The sequence below is a fragment of the Rhinichthys klamathensis genome, unplaced genomic scaffold, assembly GCF_029890125.1.
Source record: "Rhinichthys klamathensis goyatoka isolate OS25496 unplaced genomic scaffold, OSU_Roscu_1.1 h1tg000018l_1, whole genome shotgun sequence".
In the NCBI taxonomy this organism is placed as follows: domain Eukaryota; kingdom Metazoa; phylum Chordata; class Actinopteri; order Cypriniformes; family Leuciscidae; genus Rhinichthys; species Rhinichthys klamathensis.
The window spans coordinates 5,180,001-5,201,351 of record NW_026606569.1 but is presented as its reverse complement, the minus strand read 5'-3'; the positions used below and the strand labels follow the sequence as shown (position 1 = coordinate 5,201,351).

The 21,351-nt window shown below is 46.6% G+C and overlaps 1 protein-coding gene across 2 annotated transcripts in view; it reads left to right on the top strand.

Moving 5' to 3' along the window:
* pacsin2 (protein kinase C and casein kinase substrate in neurons 2) overlaps positions 1-21,351 on the top strand; it is a 32,573-nt gene that overhangs the window by 3,058 nt on the left and 8,164 nt on the right. The window contains exons 2-4 of one of the 2 annotated variants that reach the window (XM_056234251.1): positions 3,391-3,445; positions 3,532-3,688; positions 20,219-20,454. In XM_056234251.1, the coding sequence (XP_056090226.1) occupies positions 3,392-3,445; positions 3,532-3,688; positions 20,219-20,454 (447 nt within the window). In that variant the 5' untranslated portion in view covers position 3,391. The remainder of the gene's footprint in view (positions 1-3,390; positions 3,446-3,531; positions 3,689-20,218; positions 20,455-21,351) is intronic. The other variant, XM_056234260.1, reaches the window with a different exon arrangement.

Sequence of the window (21,351 nt, the reverse complement as noted above, 5' to 3'; positions counted from 1 at the left end):
CCGTTCATTCAATCAACAGTGTTTGTGTTGGTTTGGTTCATGCTTGTGTAACGCTTTATTAGATCCCTCTGGGAGAAATGATTGGGAAGCACTTCACTGAAACCGTGATCAGGCACTCAAGCACTCGATCACATGATCACGAGCCTTCGAGAGGTTTCATTTCATACCGTGAAGGTCAGTGGGGTTCAGTAACTTCCTCTCCTGTGTTCAGCAGTCTCACAGGTGTGTGTGTGTGTGTGTGTGTAACCGCATTAGTGTGGTGTTGTTGTTGGAGTGTGAAGCTCACGTGGCGCTCACTGAACACAATGAAGCTACGGCTGTGATTGACCAGCAGTTTCTCTCTCACACACACACACACACACCATTACACTGACACACAGACAGAGATATTGATATTGATAATCACCAAGACCAAGATAGTGATGCACCGAAATTAATTTTTTTTATCAAAAACACCAGAACTTAAAAAGTTGATTTTTAGTGAAAACTGAAAATATTTCATAAACATCTAAATTGCACATAAGGCAGTTTTTGTATCAGTTTTTTAATAACAAAATTATGTTTCTTCTCCAATTCATTGAAACATATAAACTGTGGCTGTAATAACTTGTTTTCGTGCCATAGGCTACATTTAAATATTGAAGAACCGGTTAAGTAAAACGGGATGCACGATAAACATCAATATCGGACGATATATGTTCATCTTTAATGTTATCGTTATTAATCCGATAAGAAAATTAGGTTAAAAAAAAAAGTTAATTGCAACATGTGCTGTCTGTCATATAGTCTTCATAAAACTATCATGAGAACATCATCATAAATGTGTGATTGGAACATGACCTTTTGTTTTGGTAATCAGGCTCTCAAAAATGATATCGGCCAAAGTATCGGTTATCGGCTTTCAAATATAACCAATTATCGGTATCAGCCAAAATGTTCATATCTGTGTGTGGATCCTTAAAAACAATCGGCTAAATACACACAGCAATGATGTGGAAACCAGGAGAAACACTCTGTGCCACGAATGAACAAGTTAAACAAGGCTTTTCACTAATCAGCATCAGCGCTAACTGTAGCCATGCTATTGTGGCGGAAATAGCCGAATGTTTCTTCGAGAACTTTTCAAGGACTTTTTAAAGTGCTTCACACTTATTCAGCACTTCAAAACTCTAAATATGATCCAAATGATTAATGTTAAGTTTAATGCAAACGATTAATGTTAAGTTTAATGCAAACGATTAATGTTAAGTTTAATGTGGTGATTTGTAAAACTAGTTTAAAGATGAAGGAAAGCCAACACTTCGTGGCAAACAAACACTTATTTAAAAACAGACATTGATTACCACTATAACCAGTAGATGGCGGCGGAGGAGCACTAACTGACTCATTAGCTATTCGCTACCGCTAATATATGATTACCACTATAGCCAGTAGATGGCGGCGGAGGAGCACTAACTGACTCATTAGCTATTCGCTACCGCTAATATATGATTACCACTATAACCAGTAGATGGCGGCGGAGGAGCACTAACTGACTCATTAGCTATTCGCTAGCGCTAATATATGATTACCACTATAACCAGTAGATGGCGGCAGATGAGCACTAACTGACTCATTAGCTATTTGCTATCGCTAATATATGATTACCACTATAACCAGTAGATGGCGGCGGAGGAGCACTAACTGACTCATTAGCTATTCGCTACCGCTAATATATGATTACCACTATAACCAGTAGATGGCGGCGGAGGAGCACTGACTGACTCATTAGCTATTCGCTACCGCTAATATATGATTACCACTATAACCAGTAGATGGCGGCGGAGGAGCACTGACTGACTCATTAGCTATTCGCTATCGCTAATATATGATTACCACTATAACCAGTAGATGGCGGCGGAGGAGCACTGACTGACTCATTAGCTATTCGCTACCGCTAATATAATATTTACATTTTTTCTTTTTACTAGCTTTACTGTCACATTTCTGATAAACAAACATGTAATATTGTTAGTAACTGTGCGGTTGCTGGAGTTTCGGCGCGTCACTACTCCACAGCTCGGTTTCAGAGTAAAGTCCTCCGGTTAGTTCATGTGCTTCTTCTCCACCAATGAAAATAGCTGTACGTATCGCATTGCAATATCAGCTTAATAAGTAAATGTGTGTCAAGAGCTGATGAGCATCTCGGGAATGTGACATTCCTCTGACCTCACGTAAGAAACATGCGGAGACACGAACACACGGATGTGTTTAAATCAGCTGAAGAACAATCACTGTTGTGTAATTCTCAAGTGTGTGTGTGTGTGTGTGGCCCTTTAAGAGCTCAGCGTCTAGAAGTTTCCATCTTCCTCTTTCCCACTGTGAAATAATCTCATTATGTAATATTGTTTGAGTCATTAATCGTGAAAAGTATGAGTTTACTCTGTGTGTGTGTGTGTGTGTGTGTGTGTGTGTGTGTGTGTGTGTGTGTGTGTGTGTGTGTGTGTGTGTGTGTGTGTGTGTGTGTGGCCCTTTAAGAGCTCAGCGTCTAGAAGTTTCCATCTTCCTCTTTCCCACTGTGAAATAATCTCATTATGTAATATTGTTTGAGTCATTAATCGTGGAAAGTATGAGTTTACTCTGTGTGTGTGTGTGTGTGTGTGTGTGTGTGTGTGTGTGTGTGTGTGTGTGTGTGTGTGTGTGTGTGTGTGTGTGTGTGTGTTTGTGAGATAAAGCGGATCAGGAACGCCGCTGGAGGAATGGCAGGAATTTCCATCACTTCCCTGGAAAGAGTGTGTGTCGCTCACAGCGCTCTGAACTTCAGCTTCAGATGAAGCAGCTGAAACTCAACACACACACACACACACACACACACACACACACACAGATGTGTTTTCGGTTCATATTTCCAGTTCTGTATGCAGAGCTCTGGGATTCGCACGGTCTTAAAGATAACACTATTAAAGGCAGGGCTGCATTATTATTGTGTTAATAATCTCTTCTCTGATGATGTGGGCGGGGCTATAACCTGTCACTCACATGAGATCAGCCAATAGCAAACCACAACTGTCCAATCAACTCCCACAGACATGATCAAGCCCCGCCCACATTTGATCTTGTTCCAGAGGCGTTTCACTCGATATACGACACAATAGAGGAGAGAAGCTAAAATAGAGGAATTGCGTTTCCCAATAGAGGAGACGCTAAAATGTAATGTTTGTCAAACTTTTATAAATTAAAAAATGTAGTTAATTCTGTGTTTTATTATTTAGACATGTTTTTAGTTTAATATAATTTAATTTATTTTTTAATTTAGCCTAACCATTAAAACTAATTTTTGAAGCTTGTGTTTGATGATGTCACTGTATTGTGTGTTTGAGGTCAGTAATGTTTTCAACGTTGTCGTTCCAGCATGTCGGACTTCCACGACTCTCTGGTGGACGTCTCCAGCGACAGCTTCTGGGAGGTACGTGTCTCTCGTCCCCGCGCGCGTGTGTGTGTGTGTGTCCCGTTAGTGCGTGTGTAACGTCTCTGTGTGTGTGTGTGTGTCAGGTGGGGAACTACAAGCGTGTGGTGAAGCGCGTGGACGACGGGAACCGGCTGTGCAACGACCTGATGAACTGCCTTCATGAGCGAGCGCGCATCGAGAAGAGCTACTCTCAGCAGCTGAGCGAGTGGGCCAAACGCTGGAGACAGCTGGTGGAGAGAGGTGTGTGTGTGTGTGTGTGTGTGTGTGTGTGTGTGTGTGAGCATCGAGAAGAGCTACTCTCAGCAGCTGAGCGAGTGGGCCAAACGCTGGAGACAGCTGGTGGAGAGAGGTGTGTGTGTGTGTGTGTGTGTGTGTGTGTGTGTGTGTGTGTGTGTGTGTGTGTGTGTGAGCATCGAGAAGAGCTACTCTCAGCAGCTGAGCGAGTGGGCCAAACGCTGGAGACAGCTGGTGGAGAGAGGTGTGTGTGTGTGTGTGTGTGTGTGTGAGCATCGAGAAGAGCTACTCTCAGCAGCTGAGCGAGTGGGCCAAACGCTGGAGACAGCTGGTGGAGAGAGGTGTGTGTGTGTGTGTGTGTGTGTGTGTGTGTGTGTGTGTGAGCATCGAGAAGAGCTACTCTCAGCAGCTGAGCGAGTGGGCCAAACGCTGGAGACAGCTGGTGGAGAGAGGTGTGTGTGTGTGTGTGTGTGTGTGTGTGTGAGCATCGAGAAGAGCTACTCTCAGCAGCTGAGCGAGTGGGCCAAACGCTGGAGACAGCTGGTGGAGAGAGGTGTGTGTGTGTGTGTGTGTGTGTGTGTGTGTGTGTGTGTGTGTGTGTGTGTGTGTGTGTGTGTGTGTGTGTGTGTGTGTGTGTGTGTGTGTGTGTGTGTGTGTGAGCATCGAGAAGAGCTACTCTCAGCAGCTGAGCGAGTGGGCCAAACGCTGGAGACAGCTGGTGGAGAGAGGTGTGTGTGTGTGTGTGTGTGTGTGTGTGTGTGTGTGTGAGCATCGAGAAGAGCTACTCTCAGCAGCTGAGCGAGTGGGCCAAACGCTGGAGACAGCTGGTGGAGAGAGGTGTGTGTGTGTGTGTGTGTGTGTGTGTGTGTGTGTGTGTGTGTGTGTGTGTGTGTGTGTGTGAGCATCGAGAAGAGCTACTCTCAGCAGCTGAGCGAGTGGGCCAAACGCTGGAGACAGCTGGTGGAGAGAGGTGTGTGTGTGTGTGTGTGTGTGTGTGTGTGTGTGTGTGTGTGTGTGTGTGTGTGTGTGTGTGTGTGTGTGTGTGTGTGTGTGTGTGTGTGTGTGTGTGTGTGTGTGTGTGTGAGCATCGAGAAGAGCTACTCTCAGCAGCTGAGCGAGTGGGCCAAACGCTGGAGACAGCTGGTGGAGAGAGGTGTGTGTGTGTGTGTGTGTGTGTGTGTGTGTGTGTGTGTGTGTGTGTGTGTGTGTGTATCGAGAAGAGCTACTCTCAGCAGCTGAGCGAGTGGGCCAAACGCTGGAGACAGCTGGTGGAGAGAGGTGTGTGTGTGTGTGTGTGTGTGTGTGTGTGTGTGTGTGTGTGTGTGTGTGTGTGTGTGTGTGTGTGTGTGTGTGTGTGTGTGTGTGTGTGTGAGCATCGAGAAGAGCTACTCTCAGCAGCTGAGCGAGTGGGCCAAACGCTGGAGACAGCTGGTGGAGAGAGGTGTGTGTGTGTGTGTGTGTGTGTGTGTGTGTGTGTGTGTATCGAGAAGAGCTACTCTCAGCAGCTGAGCGAGTGGGCCAAACGCTGGAGACAGCTGGTGGAGAGAGGTGTGTGTGTGTGTGTGTGTGTGTGTGTGTGTGTGTGTGTGTGTATCGAGAAGAGCTACTCTCAGCAGCTGAGCGAGTGGGCCAAACGCTGGAGACAGCTGGTGGAGAGAGGTGTGTGTGTGTGTGTGTGTGTGTGTGTGTGTGTGTGTGTGTGTGTGTGTGTGTGTGTGTGTGTGTGTGTGTGTGTGTGTGTGAGCATCGAGAAGAGCTACTCTCAGCAGCTGAGCGAGTGGGCCAAACGCTGGAGACAGCTGGTGGAGAGAGGTGTGTGTGTGTGTGTGTGTGTGTGTGTGTGTGTGTGTGTGTGTGTGTGTGTGTGTATCGAGAAGAGCTACTCTCAGCAGCTGAGCGAGTGGGCCAAACGCTGGAGACAGCTGGTGGAGAGAGGTGTGTGTGTGTGTGTGTGTGTGTGTGTGTGTGTGTGTGTGTGTGTGTGTGTATCGAGAAGAGCTACTCTCAGCAGCTGAGCGAGTGGGCCAAACGCTGGAGACAGCTGGTGGAGAGAGGTGTGTGTGTGTGTGTGTGTGTGTGTGTGTGTGTGTGTGTGTGTGTGTGTGTGTGTGTGTGTGTGTGAGCATCGAGAAGAGCTACTCTCAGCAGCTGAGCGAGTGGGCCAAACGCTGGAGACAGCTGGTGGAGAGAGGTGTGTGTGTGTGTGTGTGTGTGTGTGTGTGTGTGTGTGTGTGTGTGTGTGTGTGTGTGTGTGTGTGTGTGTGTGTGTGTGTGAGCATCGAGAAGAGCTACTCTCAGCAGCTGAGCGAGTGGGCCAAACGCTGGAGACAGCTGGTGGAGAGAGGTGTGTGTGTGTGTGTGTGTGTGTGTGTGTGTGTGTGTGTGTATCGAGAAGAGCTACTCTCAGCAGCTGAGCGAGTGGGCCAAACGCTGGAGACAGCTGGTGGAGAGAGGTGTGTGTGTGTGTGTGTGTGTGTGTGTGTGTGTGTGTGTGTGTGTGTGTGTGTGTGTGTGTGTGTGTGTGTGTGTGTGTGTGTGTATCGAGAAGAGCTACTCTCAGCAGCTGAGCGAGTGGGCCAAACGCTGGAGACAGCTGGTGGAGAGAGGTGTGTGTGTGTGTGTGTGTGTGTGTGTGTGTGTGTGTGTGTGTGTGTGTGTGTGTGTGTGTGTGTGTGTGAGCATCGAGAAGAGCTACTCTCAGCAGCTGAGCGAGTGGGCCAAACGCTGGAGACAGCTGGTGGAGAGAGGTGTGTGTGTGTGTGTGTGTGTGTGTGTGTGTGTGTGAGCATCGAGAAGAGCTACTCTCAGCAGCTGAGCGAGTGGGCCAAACGCTGGAGACAGCTGGTGGAGAGAGGTGTGTGTGTGTGTGTGTGTGTGTGTGTGTGTGTGTGTGTGTGTGTGTGTGTGTGTGAGCATCGAGAAGAGCTACTCTCAGCAGCTGAGCGAGTGGGCCAAACGCTGGAGACAGCTGGTGGAGAGAGGTGTGTGTGTGTGTGTGTGTGTGTGTGTGTGTGTGTGTGTGTGTGTGTGTGTGTGTGTGTGTGTGTGTGTGTGTGTGTGTGTGTGTGTGTGTGTGAGCATCGAGAAGAGCTACTCTCAGCAGCTGAGCGAGTGGGCCAAACGCTGGAGACAGCTGGTGGAGAGAGGTGTGTGTGTGTGTGTGTGTGTGTGTGTGTGTGTGTGTGTGTGTGTGAGCATCGAGAAGAGCTACTCTCAGCAGCTGAGCGAGTGGGCCAAACGCTGGAGACAGCTGGTGGAGAGAGGTGTGTGTGTGTGTGTGTGTGTGTGTGTGTGTGTGTGTGTGTGTGAGCATCGAGAAGAGCTACTCTCAGCAGCTGAGCGAGTGGGCCAAACGCTGGAGACAGCTGGTGGAGAGAGGTGTGTGTGTGTGTGTGTGTGTGTGTGTGTGAGCATCGAGAAGAGCTACTCTCAGCAGCTGAGCGAGTGGGCCAAACGCTGGAGACAGCTGGTGGAGAGGTGTGTGTGTGTGTGTGTGTGTGTCCATGGTCACTAGTTAGGCTGTGAGTGTGACATCACTTCCCCTGAACACACACTATAAAGGGCTCCTGACGGGATAGGGAATCATCTGAGAGAGCCTATAATGAGGAAGAGGAAGCAGTGCTTCTCAAGACAGGGAACTGATGTAACTCTTCTCTGGGTGTGTGTGTGTGTGTGTGTGTGTGTGTGTGTGTGTGTGTGTGTGTGTGTGTGTGCGTGTGTGCGCTATTCCCATCATCCACACAGTAGTACAGTAATAATCATGAGCAGCGTGTCTCCCAGTAGCCCAGACTGGTCTCCCGCTGAGAGACTCCTGGGACAGCAGGTGTCGGTGAGGCCAGCAGGGGGCGCTGCTCACCCTGGGGTCGGTGTGGGTCCTAACGCCCCAGTGACGGGACACTCTAGGGCCCAAGAGCACACTGGCGGTGTGTGTGGAGAACCTTCTGTGTGAAGCGCTTTGAGGACCCAGACAAGCGCTATATAAATGTAATGAATTATTATTAATATGATCGAGTCGGAGCGCTGCATGTCAAGCACTGTCTATTAGACATCACTCGTTCTCTCTAAAAATAAGACTAGATTATGAAGAATAATAATCTGTCTCGTCCAATCAGAATGCAGAGGCGGAGCTCTTTCAGTTTCAACAGGAGGGATTCATTCACTGGAAATGATCTTAAGTATACTGTGCCGTTCATATGTTGTAGAAATGTTCACAGTGTGTTTCAGTCTCAGAAGAAGAGAGCATTGCTTTAGCAATAACCATGACTTCTTTGGGTTAGTTATCTAGGGTTGTTAGACATGGATAAACATGAGTCTACTCAGAAGTCGACCGATGTTGTGTTGTTGGCAGCCTTCTTCCATCCCTGATCATATTTGCATTTTATTTCTCGCACACGTCTTTCCTAAACCTCAGTGTTGATGAATTCACTCATGAGTGCTCTCTCCTCCACAGTTAACACAATCGTTAATTAAGCGTGTGTGTATGTGAGTCATGTGTGCAGGAGTGACGTGTCATCGGTAGACTCTCAGGTTAGTCATTTTCATAAATGCAAAAGAGATAAACTGGCCAGATGAAAACCATCCAATTGAAATGTTTCACTTGCAGACAAATACTGCTGGTACTCAGAATAATGAAAAGGTGAATGGAATAGAATAATTTGTTATATATTATTATGGTAAATGCTAAAATTTGTTGTTAAAAGAACACAAAATATTGGATTTTTAATATGTGGACATATTGATGAATCAGAAGATTTGCGTCAGAACAGCCCTTTGTTGCTGGTGGATGATGATGATGATGGCGATGAAGACTTCAGGAAGGCACAGTTCCTCCAGAGGTGCTTATCGTGTGCTCTCTGGTGATGTGTGTTCTCTCGGATGGTGATGTGTGTTCTCTCCTCTGGTGATGTGTGTTATCTCCTCTGGTGATGTGTGTTCTCTCTTCTGGTGATGTGTGTTATCTCGGATGGTGATGTGTGTTCTCTCGGATGGTGATGTGTGTTATCTCCTCTGGTGATGTGTGTTCTCTCTTCTGGTGATGTGTGTTATCTCGGATGGTGATGTGTGTTCTCTCGGATGGTGATGTGTGTTATCTCGGATGGTGATGTGTGTTATCTCCTCTGGTGATGTGTGTTATCTCCTCTGGTGATGTGTGTTATCTCGGATGGTGATGTGTGTTCTCTCGGATGGTGATGTGTGTTATCTCCTCTGGTGATGTGTGTTCTCTCGGATGGTGATGTGTGTTCTCTCGGATGGTGATGTGTGTTCTCTCGGATGGTGATGTGTGTTATCTCCTCTGGTGATGTGTGTTATCTCGGATGGTGATGTGTGTTATCTCCTCTGGTGATGTGTGTTCTCTCGGATGGTGATGTGTGTTCTCTCGGATGGTGATGTGTGTTATCTCGGATGGTGATGTGTGTTATCTCGGATGGTGATGTGTGTTATCTCCTCTGGTGATGTGTGTTCTCTCGGATGGTGATGTGTGTTCTCTCGGATGGTGATGTGTGTTCTCTCCTCTGGTGATGTGTGTTATCTCCTCTGGTGATGTGTGTTCTCTCGGATGGTGATGTGTGTTATCTCGGATGGTGATGTGTGTTCTCTCGGATGGTGATGTGTGTTATCTCCTCTGGTGATGTGTGTTCTCTCGGATGGTGATGTGTGTTCTCTCCTCTGGTGATGTGTGTTCTCTCGGATGGTGATGTGTGTTATCTCGGATGGTGATGTGTGTTCTCTCGGATGGTGATGTGTGTTATCTCCTCTGGTGATGTGTGTTCTCTCGGATGGTGATGTGTGTTCTCTCGGATGGTGATGTGTGTTCTCTCGGATGGTGATGTGTGTTCTCTCGGATGGTGATGTGTGTTATCTCCTCTGGTGATGTGTGTTCTCTCGGATGGTGATGTGTGTTCTCTCGGATGGTGATGTGTGTTCTCTCGGATGGTGATGTGTGTTATCTCCTCTGGTGATGTGTGTTATCTCGGATGGTGATGTGTGTTATCTCCTCTGGTGATGTGTGTTCTCTCGGATGGTGATGTGTGTTATCTCGGATGGTGATGTGTGTTATCTCGGATGGTGATGTGTGTTATCTCCTCTGGTGATGTGTGTTCTCTCGGATGGTGATGTGTGTTATCTCCTCTGGTGATGTGTGTTCTCTCGGATGGTGATGTGTGTTCTCTCGGATGGTGATGTGTGTTCTCTCCTCTGGTGATGTGTGTTCTCTCGGATGGTGATGTGTGTTCTCTCGGATGGTGATGTGTGTTATCTCCTCTGGTGATGTGTGTTCTCTCGGATGGTGATGTGTGTTATCTCGGATGGTGATGTGTGTTATCTCGGATGGTGATGTGTGTTATCTCGGATGGTGATGTGTGTTATCTCCTCTGGTGATGTGTGTTCTCTCGGATGGTGATGTGTGTTATCTCCTCTGGTGATGTGTGTTCTCTCGGATGGTGATGTGTGTTCTCTCGGATGGTGATGTGTGTTCTCTCGGATGGTGATGTGTGTTATCTCGGATGGTGATGTGTGTTATCTCGGATGGTGATGTGTGTTATCTCCTCTGGTGATGTGTGTTCTCTCGGATGGTGATGTGTGTTATCTCGGATGGTGATGTGTGTTATCTCGGATGGTGATGTGTGTTATCTCCTCTGGTGATGTGTGTTCTCTCGGATGGTGATGTGTGTTCTCTCGGATGGTGATGTGTGTTCTCTCGGATGGTGATGTGTGTTATCTCCTCTGGTGATGTGTGTTCTCTCGGATGGTGATGTGTGTTCTCTCGGATGGTGATGTGTGTTATCTCCTCTGGTGATGTGTGTTCTCTCGGATGGTGATGTGTGTTCTCTCGGATGGTGATGTGTGTTCTCTCCTCTGGTGATGTGTGTTCTCTCGGATGGTGATGTGTGTTATCTCCTCTGGTGATGTGTGTTATCTCGGATGGTGATGTGTGTTCTCTCGGATGGTGATGTGTGTTATCTCCTCTGGTGATGTGTGTTCTCTCGGATGGTGATGTGTGTTATCTCGGATGGTGATGTGTGTTCTCTCGGATGGTGATGTGTGTTATCTCCTCTGGTGATGTGTGTTCTCTCGGATGGTGATGTGTGTTCTCTCCTCTGGTGATGTGTGTTCTCTCGGATGGTGATGTGTGTTATCTCGGATGGTGATGTGTGTTCTCTCGGATGGTGATGTGTGTTATCTCCTCTGGTGATGTGTGTTCTCTCGGATGGTGATGTGTGTTCTCTCGGATGGTGATGTGTGTTCTCTCGGATGGTGATGTGTGTTCTCTCGGATGGTGATGTGTGTTATCTCCTCTGGTGATGTGTGTTCTCTCGGATGGTGATGTGTGTTCTCTCGGATGGTGATGTGTGTTCTCTCGGATGGTGATGTGTGTTATCTCCTCTGGTGATGTGTGTTATCTCGGATGGTGATGTGTGTTATCTCCTCTGGTGATGTGTGTTCTCTCGGATGGTGATGTGTGTTATCTCGGATGGTGATGTGTGTTATCTCGGATGGTGATGTGTGTTATCTCCTCTGGTGATGTGTGTTCTCTCGGATGGTGATGTGTGTTATCTCCTCTGGTGATGTGTGTTCTCTCGGATGGTGATGTGTGTTCTCTCGGATGGTGATGTGTGTTCTCTCCTCTGGTGATGTGTGTTCTCTCGGATGGTGATGTGTGTTCTCTCGGATGGTGATGTGTGTTATCTCCTCTGGTGATGTGTGTTCTCTCGGATGGTGATGTGTGTTATCTCGGATGGTGATGTGTGTTATCTCGGATGGTGATGTGTGTTATCTCGGATGGTGATGTGTGTTATCTCCTCTGGTGATGTGTGTTCTCTCGGATGGTGATGTGTGTTATCTCCTCTGGTGATGTGTGTTCTCTCGGATGGTGATGTGTGTTCTCTCGGATGGTGATGTGTGTTCTCTCGGATGGTGATGTGTGTTATCTCGGATGGTGATGTGTGTTATCTCGGATGGTGATGTGTGTTATCTCCTCTGGTGATGTGTGTTCTCTCGGATGGTGATGTGTGTTATCTCGGATGGTGATGTGTGTTATCTCGGATGGTGATGTGTGTTATCTCCTCTGGTGATGTGTGTTCTCTCGGATGGTGATGTGTGTTCTCTCGGATGGTGATGTGTGTTCTCTCGGATGGTGATGTGTGTTATCTCCTCTGGTGATGTGTGTTCTCTCGGATGGTGATGTGTGTTCTCTCGGATGGTGATGTGTGTTATCTCCTCTGGTGATGTGTGTTCTCTCGGATGGTGATGTGTGTTCTCTCGGATGGTGATGTGTGTTCTCTCCTCTGGTGATGTGTGTTCTCTCGGATGGTGATGTGTGTTATCTCCTCTGGTGATGTGTGTTATCTCGGATGGTGATGTGTGTTCTCTCGGATGGTGATGTGTGTTATCTCCTCTGGTGATGTGTGTTCTCTCGGATGGTGATGTGTGTTATCTCGGATGGTGATGTGTGTTCTCTCGGATGGTGATGTGTGTTATCTCCTCTGGTGATGTGTGTTCTCTCGGATGGTGATGTGTGTTCTCTCCTCTGGTGATGTGTGTTCTCTCGGATGGTGATGTGTGTTATCTCGGATGGTGATGTGTGTTCTCTCGGATGGTGATGTGTGTTATCTCCTCTGGTGATGTGTGTTCTCTCGGATGGTGATGTGTGTTCTCTCGGATGGTGATGTGTGTTCTCTCGGATGGTGATGTGTGTTCTCTCGGATGGTGATGTGTGTTATCTCCTCTGGTGATGTGTGTTCTCTCGGATGGTGATGTGTGTTCTCTCGGATGGTGATGTGTGTTCTCTCGGATGGTGATGTGTGTTATCTCCTCTGGTGATGTGTGTTATCTCGGATGGTGATGTGTGTTATCTCCTCTGGTGATGTGTGTTCTCTCGGATGGTGATGTGTGTTATCTCGGATGGTGATGTGTGTTATCTCGGATGGTGATGTGTGTTATCTCCTCTGGTGATGTGTGTTCTCTCGGATGGTGATGTGTGTTATCTCCTCTGGTGATGTGTGTTCTCTCGGATGGTGATGTGTGTTCTCTCGGATGGTGATGTGTGTTCTCTCCTCTGGTGATGTGTGTTCTCTCGGATGGTGATGTGTGTTCTCTCGGATGGTGATGTGTGTTATCTCCTCTGGTGATGTGTGTTCTCTCGGATGGTGATGTGTGTTATCTCGGATGGTGATGTGTGTTATCTCGGATGGTGATGTGTGTTATCTCGGATGGTGATGTGTGTTATCTCCTCTGGTGATGTGTGTTCTCTCGGATGGTGATGTGTGTTATCTCCTCTGGTGATGTGTGTTCTCTCGGATGGTGATGTGTGTTCTCTCGGATGGTGATGTGTGTTCTCTCGGATGGTGATGTGTGTTATCTCGGATGGTGATGTGTGTTATCTCGGATGGTGATGTGTGTTATCTCCTCTGGTGATGTGTGTTCTCTCGGATGGTGATGTGTGTTATCTCGGATGGTGATGTGTGTTATCTCGGATGGTGATGTGTGTTATCTCCTCTGGTGATGTGTGTTCTCTCGGATGGTGATGTGTGTTCTCTCGGATGGTGATGTGTGTTCTCTCGGATGGTGATGTGTGTTATCTCCTCTGGTGATGTGTGTTCTCTCGGATGGTGATGTGTGTTCTCTCGGATGGTGATGTGTGTTATCTCCTCTGGTGATGTGTGTTCTCTCGGATGGTGATGTGTGTTCTCTCGGATGGTGATGTGTGTTCTCTCCTCTGGTGATGTGTGTTCTCTCGGATGGTGATGTGTGTTATCTCCTCTGGTGATGTGTGTTATCTCGGATGGTGATGTGTGTTCTCTCGGATGGTGATGTGTGTTATCTCCTCTGGTGATGTGTGTTCTCTCGGATGGTGATGTGTGTTCTCTCGGATGGTGATGTGTGTTCTCTCGGATGGTGATGTGTGTTCTCTCGGATGGTGATGTGTGTTCTCTCGGATGGTGATGTGTGTTATCTCCTCTGGTGATGTGTGTTATCTCGGATGGTGATGTGTGTTATCTCCTCTGGTGATGTGTGTTCTCTCGGATGGTGATGTGTGTTCTCTCGGATGGTGATGTGTGTTATCTCCTCTGGTGATGTGTGTTATCTCCTCTGGTGATGTGTGTTATCTCGGATGGTGATGTGTGTTCTCTCGGATGGTGATGTGTGTTATCTCCTCTGGTGATGTGTGTTCTCTCGGATGGTGATGTGTGTTCTCTCGGATGGTGATGTGTGTTCTCTCGGATGGTGATGTGTGTTCTCTCGGATGGTGATGTGTGTTCTCTCGGATGGTGATGTGTGTTATCTCCTCTGGTGATGTGTGTTATCTCGGATGGTGATGTGTGTTATCTCCTCTGGTGATGTGTGTTCTCTCGGATGGTGATGTGTGTTCTCTCGGATGGTGATGTGTGTTATCTCCTCTGGTGATGTGTGTTATCTCCTCTGGTGATGTGTGTTCTCTCGGATGGTGATGTGTGTTCTCTCGGATGGTGATGTGTGTTATCTCCTCTGGTGATGTGTGTTCTCTCGGATGGTGATGTGTGTTCTCTCCTCTGGTGATGTGTGTTCTCTCGGATGGTGATGTGTGTTCTCTCGGATGGTGATGTGTGTTCTCTCGGATGGTGATGTGTGTTCTCTCGGATGGTGATGTGTGTTCTCTCCTCTGGTGATGTGTGTTCTCTCGGATGGTGATGTGTGTTCTCTCCTCTGGTGATGTGTGTTATCTCCTCTGGTGATGTGTGTTCTCTCGGATGGTGATGTGTGTTCTCTCCTCTGGTGATGTGTGTTCTCTCGGATGGTGATGTGTGTTATCTCGGATGGTGATGTGTGTTATCTCCTCTGGTGATGTGTGTTCTCTCCTCTGGTGATGTGTGTTCTCTCGGATGGTGATGTGTGTTCTCTCCTCTGGTGATGTGTGTTATCTCCTCTGGTGATGTGTGTTCTCTCGGATGGTGATGTGTGTTATCTCCTCTGGTGATGTGTGTTCTCTCGGATGGTGATGTGTGTTATCTCGGATGGTGATGTGTGTTATCTCCTCTGGTGATGTGTGTTATCTCCTCTGGTGATGTGTGTTCTCTCGGATGGTGATGTGTGTTCTCTCGGATGGTGATGTGTGTTATCTCCTCTGGTGATGTGTGTTCTCTCGGATGGTGATGTGTGTTCTCTCGGATGGTGATGTGTGTTATCTCCTCTGGTGATGTGTGTTCTCTCGGATGGTGATGTGTGTTCTCTCGGATGGTGATGTGTGTTATCTCCTCTGGTGATGTGTGTTCTCTCGGATGGTGATGTGTGTTCTCTCGGATGGTGATGTGTGTTATCTCCTCTGGTGATGTGTGTTCTCTCGGATGGTGATGTGTGTTATCTCCTCTGGTGATGTGTGTTCTCTCGGATGGTGATGTGTGTTCTCTCCTCTGGTGATGTGTGTTCTCTCTTCTGGTGATGTGTGTTCTCTCGGATGGGTAGCGCTCCTGTCTCTGGTCAACCCTGCGCTCGGAGTTGTGAAAGCTTCATGTCTTTGTTCAGCTAAAGGCCATATGTAAATGTGATTCTGAGGAAATGAGCAGTGTTTCCCTGTCCTCTGGCTTTCCTGAGATTAGAGTCGTTTATTATTATGTATTGTTCATGTATTTCGAATCGGTATTTAAATACACCATCTGATGATGTGTTAATGGCTATCCATCAAAGTTTAATCAGTAGTGAAAGTGAAACCCTTAAAGGTCCCATTCTTCGTGATTCCATTTTTCAAACTTTAGTTAGTGTGTAATGTAGCTGTTAGAGCATAAATAATACCTGTAAAATTATAAAGCTCCAAGTTCAATGCCTAGCGAGATATTTTATTTAACAGAAGTCCCCTTTCAGAGCCTACAGCGAACGGCCGGTTTGGACTACATCCCTCTACTTCCGTTTTTAATGACGTCACTAAAACAGTTTTTTGACTAATCTCTGCCCACGGGAATACACAAAAAAGGGGGCGTGGTCTTGTTGCGCTCCACGGAGAAGAGGAAGAGTTTCGTTTGTAGAGTGTGTTTGTCGCCATGTCGTCGAGACACTGTTATTTTCATGCCGGAGTCAATTCACCTGTGTCTGGCCTTCCCAGGGACGCTGTGCTTAGAGATCAATGGTTACAATTTATGTTTAACTCGGTTCCCGAAAATGTGCGCATGCATCTCCACGTTATGGTAAGAGGCGTGACCTTTCCGGGCAACGTGCGCTAAGCTGCTGTCGAATCACAACACAGGAACCGCTGGCACAATCAAAACTCGTCACGTATTTATGAAGGAGGGACTTCATAGAGCAAGGAAGTCATCGGGCCGTTTTTTGGACAGTGAAAACAGCGGTATACAGATAAGTAAATTGTGTGAAAAATACTGTGTTTTTTTACACGCGAAACATGAACACATGTTATATTGCATACTGTAAACACAATCAAAGCTTCAAAAAACATGAAGAACGGGACCTTTAATATATACAAGCGTCCACAGAGTCGATGAATAGAAAAGCAGATGAACCCCAAACATGGCCTCGGAGTGTGTGTGCTTCAGTGGATTAGCAGTAGTCAGTCATAGACGAGTCCTTCAGGGGTGTGAACTGAAGTCACAAGTTACGCCGTTATCAGCAGTCCAGCGAGTCGTGTTTCCTGAAACCATTGTTCCAACATTCGCAAACAGCATCGCAGAGGTGTGTGTTTGAACAACACTCTCGACCTGTGGTTAGAAAGTGTTTCTTGTTTGCATGACATGTGGACTTAATAAATCCTGATCTCGAGCCAAATAAGCAAACTGACACTCAGTGCAACCTGTGTCTTTAATTTAGAACACACACTAATGTCATTTACGTCTGAGTTTGTCAAGAGATTTAAAGTGTAGTTTTTGAAGAGTGCGCATGTGTGAACGAGCTCTAGTGTGTGTGTGAACGAGCTCTAGTGTGTGTGTGAACGAGCTCTAGTGTGTGTGAACGAGCTCTAGTGTGTGTGAACGAGCTCTAGTGTGTGTGAACGAGCTCTAGTGTGTGTGAACGAGCTCTAGTGTGTGTGTGAACGAGCTCTAGTGTGTGTGAACGAGCTGTAGTGTGTGTGTGAACGAGCTCTAGTGTGTGTGTGAACGAGCTCTTGTGTGTGTGTGAACGAGCTCTAGTGTGTGTGTGAACGAGCTCTAGTGTGTGTGTGAACGAGCTCTAGTGTGTGTGAACGAGCTCTAGTGTGTGTGTGAACGAGCTCTAGTGTGTGTGAACGAGCTCTAGTGTGTGTGTGAACGAGCTCTAGTGTGTGTGAACGAGCTCTAGTGTGTGTGTGAACGAGCTCTTGTGTGTGTGTGAACGAGCTCTAGTGTGTGTGTGAACGAGCTCTAGTGTGTGTGAACGAGCTCTAGTGTGTGTGATCGAGCTCTAGTGTGTGTGAACGAGCTCTAGTGTGTGTGAACGAGCTCTAGTGTGTGTGAACGAGCTCTAGTGTGTGTGAACGAGCTCTAGTGTGTGTGTGAACGAGCTCTAGTGTGTGTGATCGAGCTCTAGTGTGTGTGATCGAGCTCTAGTGTGTGTGATCGAGCTCTAGTGTGTGTGATCGAGCTCTAGTGTGTGTGAACGAGCTCTAGTGTGTGTGAACGAGCTCTAGTGTGTGTGAACGAGCTCTAGTGTGTGTGAACGAGCTCTAGTGTGTGTGTGAACGAGCTCTAGTGTGTGTGAACGAGCTCTAGTGTGTGTGAACGAGCTCTAGTGTGTGTGAACGAGCTCTAGTGTGTGTGAACGAGCTCTAGTGTGTGTGAACGAGCTCTAGTGTGTGTGAACGAGCTCTAGTGTGTGTGAACGAGCTCTAGTGTGTGTGATCGAGCTCTAGTGTGTGTGATCGAGCTCTAGTGTGTGTGAACGAGCTCTAGTGTGTGTGAACGAGCTCTAGTGTGTGTGATCGAGCTCTAGTGTGTGTGATCGAGCTCTAGTGTGTGTGAACGAGCTCTAGTGTGTGTGAACGAGCTCTAGTGTGTGTGAACGAGCTCTAGTGTGTGTGAACGAGCTCTAGTGTGTGTGAACGAGCTCTAGTGTGTGTGAACGAGCTCTAGTGTGTGTGAACGAGCTCTAGTGTGTGTGAACGAGCTCTAGTGTGTGTGTGAACGAGCTCTAGTGTGTGTGATCGAGCTCTAGTGTGTGTGATCGAGCTCTAGTGTGTGTGATCGAGCTCTAGTGTGTGTGAACGAGCTCTAGTGTGTGTGAACGAGCTCTAGTGTGTGTGAACGAGCTCTAGTGTGTGTGAACGAGCTCTAGTGTGTGTGAACGAGCTCTAGTGTGTGTGAACGAGCTCTAGTGTGTGTGAACGAGCTCTAGTGTGTGTGAACGAGCTCTAGTGTGTGTGAACGAGCTCTAGTGTGTGTGAACGAGCTCTAGTGTGTGTGAACGAGTCGACGAGTGAATCTGGAAATAAAGCGAAATAACTGAGAAAAATGAGAAATAGTCGTCAGATGCATGTCTAATTTATAGCAAAACATCTAGCATTAATTCGATCTCAAACAGATTAATTAAAATAAGTTATCACTCCACCACCTGTGTGACGTCATTAACCAACGCGTTTGAACGACCAATGTGAGACAGTATGGTTTCGGGACACAGTCGTGACGAGCTAGCTGATTTCCTCAGCGATGGATCGTACTGTGGTAGTGAAGCAGGAGTTACGGCGGTGTACGGGAAACACACCCTAGGTTGTGCTGAACACTCTTCCTGAAGTGTGCGGTGAGTGTGACGCCCTCCGCTGGTTAGCTGTGGTGTGTGTGGCGCAGAATATGAGAATATCAGTGGGCCCAGTAGCGAACCCTGGGGCACTCCTGAGAAACCGGCATCTGTTGTGCAGTGCTGGTGGGCGGGACACCGGCTCATACAGAATACCAGTGTTTATTTTTGTTGTGATATTAATTTTTACTATACCGCAATACCGGTGTATGTCGCTTTAATAACGTTGGGAACGCGGCGCAACACTGTTTGAAACGGGTCTTTCCACTGTTGCACTGGTGAGGCACAGCTGTGTGTGTTACTGTGAAGGTGAACATGGACAAGTCAAACTATTATTGATATTCTGTCAAATTATATTACAGTGTTTCTCATACATTGGTTCACACTATCAACACAGCCTTTTGGGAAATCTATGTGTGGTTGGCATTGACATCGGTGAATAAACATGAGCACTGCACGTTTCACAGTCAAAACGCAGCGCGAGTGTTTTTACATGAATGTATCTGTGCAGGGAACTGACTGTCTTAACCCTCTGGGGACGGATTGGGCGGTACCGCCCAAAATGGCATACTTTTACAAATGTGTAATTATCTTAAAAACTATTAATGATAGAGAGCTGCGGTCTTTTTTACCGTCTTCCTCAGATTCCGCTGAAAACAGTGATACCCGGCTTTGTAAATATACACACTTGTTTGTTGCGCAATACCACTATGTAAAAGGCCAATGAAATCGATGTTGTTTGGCAGATTCCGCGAACAACAACCAATTGAAAAATTGCCGCTGGAGAAATATTTTTCTTACCCAATCAGAGGAAGGTTACCATGACGTTTCTAGCAAATCAGAGGACTCTGTAGCTTTGCAAGGGGTGGTACTATATAGTTAGGGATATGACGCAAACAGCGTTGAATGGAGAGAAGGAGAGAGAGCGAACGGAGGCTTATGGAGCGGATTATCAGAGATTTATATATGAGAGAGAGAGAGACAGAACAATTATAATATATATATTTATATACAGATACATACAATTATAGCATTATTTATTGTTTTAGCACTTTTATGATGGCAAGCAGTAAACGATTTACGGTGGAACAAGCTCTGGAACAATTACTGGAGAGTGACGAGGAGAAAGCATTGCTTAGAATTTTCTAAGCATTCCTAAGAAAAACGCCTGCGACTATTTGTAAATAAAGTTCAATTTTTCATTGTTCTTTACACATTTTATTTAACAATTACACATGTCTGTCAAGCAAAGGCTTTGACAAATATATTTTTTGTTCAAAAACTGTTCACTATTGTTGTGTGATTTGTGATTTTCAGAAATAAATGAGAAAAATCTCATTTCCGTTTTTGAAATTCTCTAGTTTATAGTACATTTTTCACTCATACTTCCTTTATAAACACATTACATGCATGCTTATGTTAGCTTAGGGTCTTCTGAATCCATAGATACCAAACACATAGTGATCCATCTCCATTACATATGGTTTATAAGCCCAAATGTAAAAATAGAGCAAACGGACCAAAAAGGGCTTAGTCCCCAGAGGGTTAAGGAAAGTCTCTCTATCTTTCCTGAGACAGCAGCGTTTATGAGCCGTTACCGCTGTTTCTGCCGCTCCTACAGCGCCTCCTGCTGGCTACTCTTTGTAAACATCATTTTACATATTACAATATTCACTCATGACAGTAAAGCAGGGCATTCTGAGTCAGTCTACTCACTCAGGAGAGAATGTGGTTAACACCCAATCATGCTTGAAAAGAAAAATACCGTCATATGGCGTGAAACCGGTATAATGTGTAATAATAGGATGTATCAGTGTCCCCGTCTGAACCCCGGCTCTGTCCCCGCAGGGCCCCAGTACGGGACGCTGGAGCGGGCCTGGTGCGCGCTCATGACCGAGGCCGAGAAGGTCAGCGACCTGCACATGGAGGTGAAGGCTGCTCTGATGGCCGAGGACTACGAGAAGGTCAAGAACTGGCAGAAGGACGCTTACCACAAGCAGATGATCGGCGGCTTCAAGGAGACCAAAGAAGCTGACGACGGCTTCCGCAAGGCTCAGAAACCCTGGGCCAAGAAGCTGAAGGAGGTACAAGCACACGACCACAGCACACAACGGGTGTGTCCCGACTCTAGTACATCTACCACAACACACCCGCAAAGCATACACTCAGTGTCCTTTTAGGAAGATCTGTGTATTGATTTCCATTTATTCTCTAATTCACTAAACCATCACCAAGCCAGCTGGGCTGAAATCATTCCACTTCCTATTCCTTAAAGATCCCTAAAAATGATTCTACTTCTGATTCCATTAAAAACTATCTTAAACTCCTTTAAAATCTTGTTATTCTGATTCCTTAACTTTTTCTTTATTGAAATAATTCTTCATCTGCTTCCTTTTACTTCTGATTTCGTTTAAAAAAAACTAAATTCCATGAAAAAAAATCTACTTCTGATACCTTAAGTCTTCAATATAAATCTAAGACGCATAAGGGCGTGAATCAGGCCGGCACAGCTGCCAGTGCAGTCATGTGATCGCAGCGTCACATGGGTGTGCTCCTGAGGACTGCATCTGCATCTTATCTGCTCTGTGAAGTGTGCAAGAAGGGTGCGTCCCAAACACACGAGCAAGCGTCCATCCGTGCCGATCTCTGACGCGTGCTCTCGTAACGCTGCAGTGTGTGTATGAGGATGATCGGCAGTAATGCATTGCAATATTGCGTTACTCCCCCCTAAATAGTAACTAATAGCATTACTTAGTTTCTTTTTATGAGAAGTAATGCGTTACTTTACTTTTACCTTTTCTCACCTGGACTGGGCTTTCTTGCCTGTTTTCTATTAACATGTGACATGAATATAAATGCACGTTTAGTCTAGAACTAAAATAACCACGTTTACACACACACACACACACACACACACACACAACACCTCCTCACTTTATTTCTCTCGACATGAGGACAGGAGAGCTGTCAGTCAATAATGT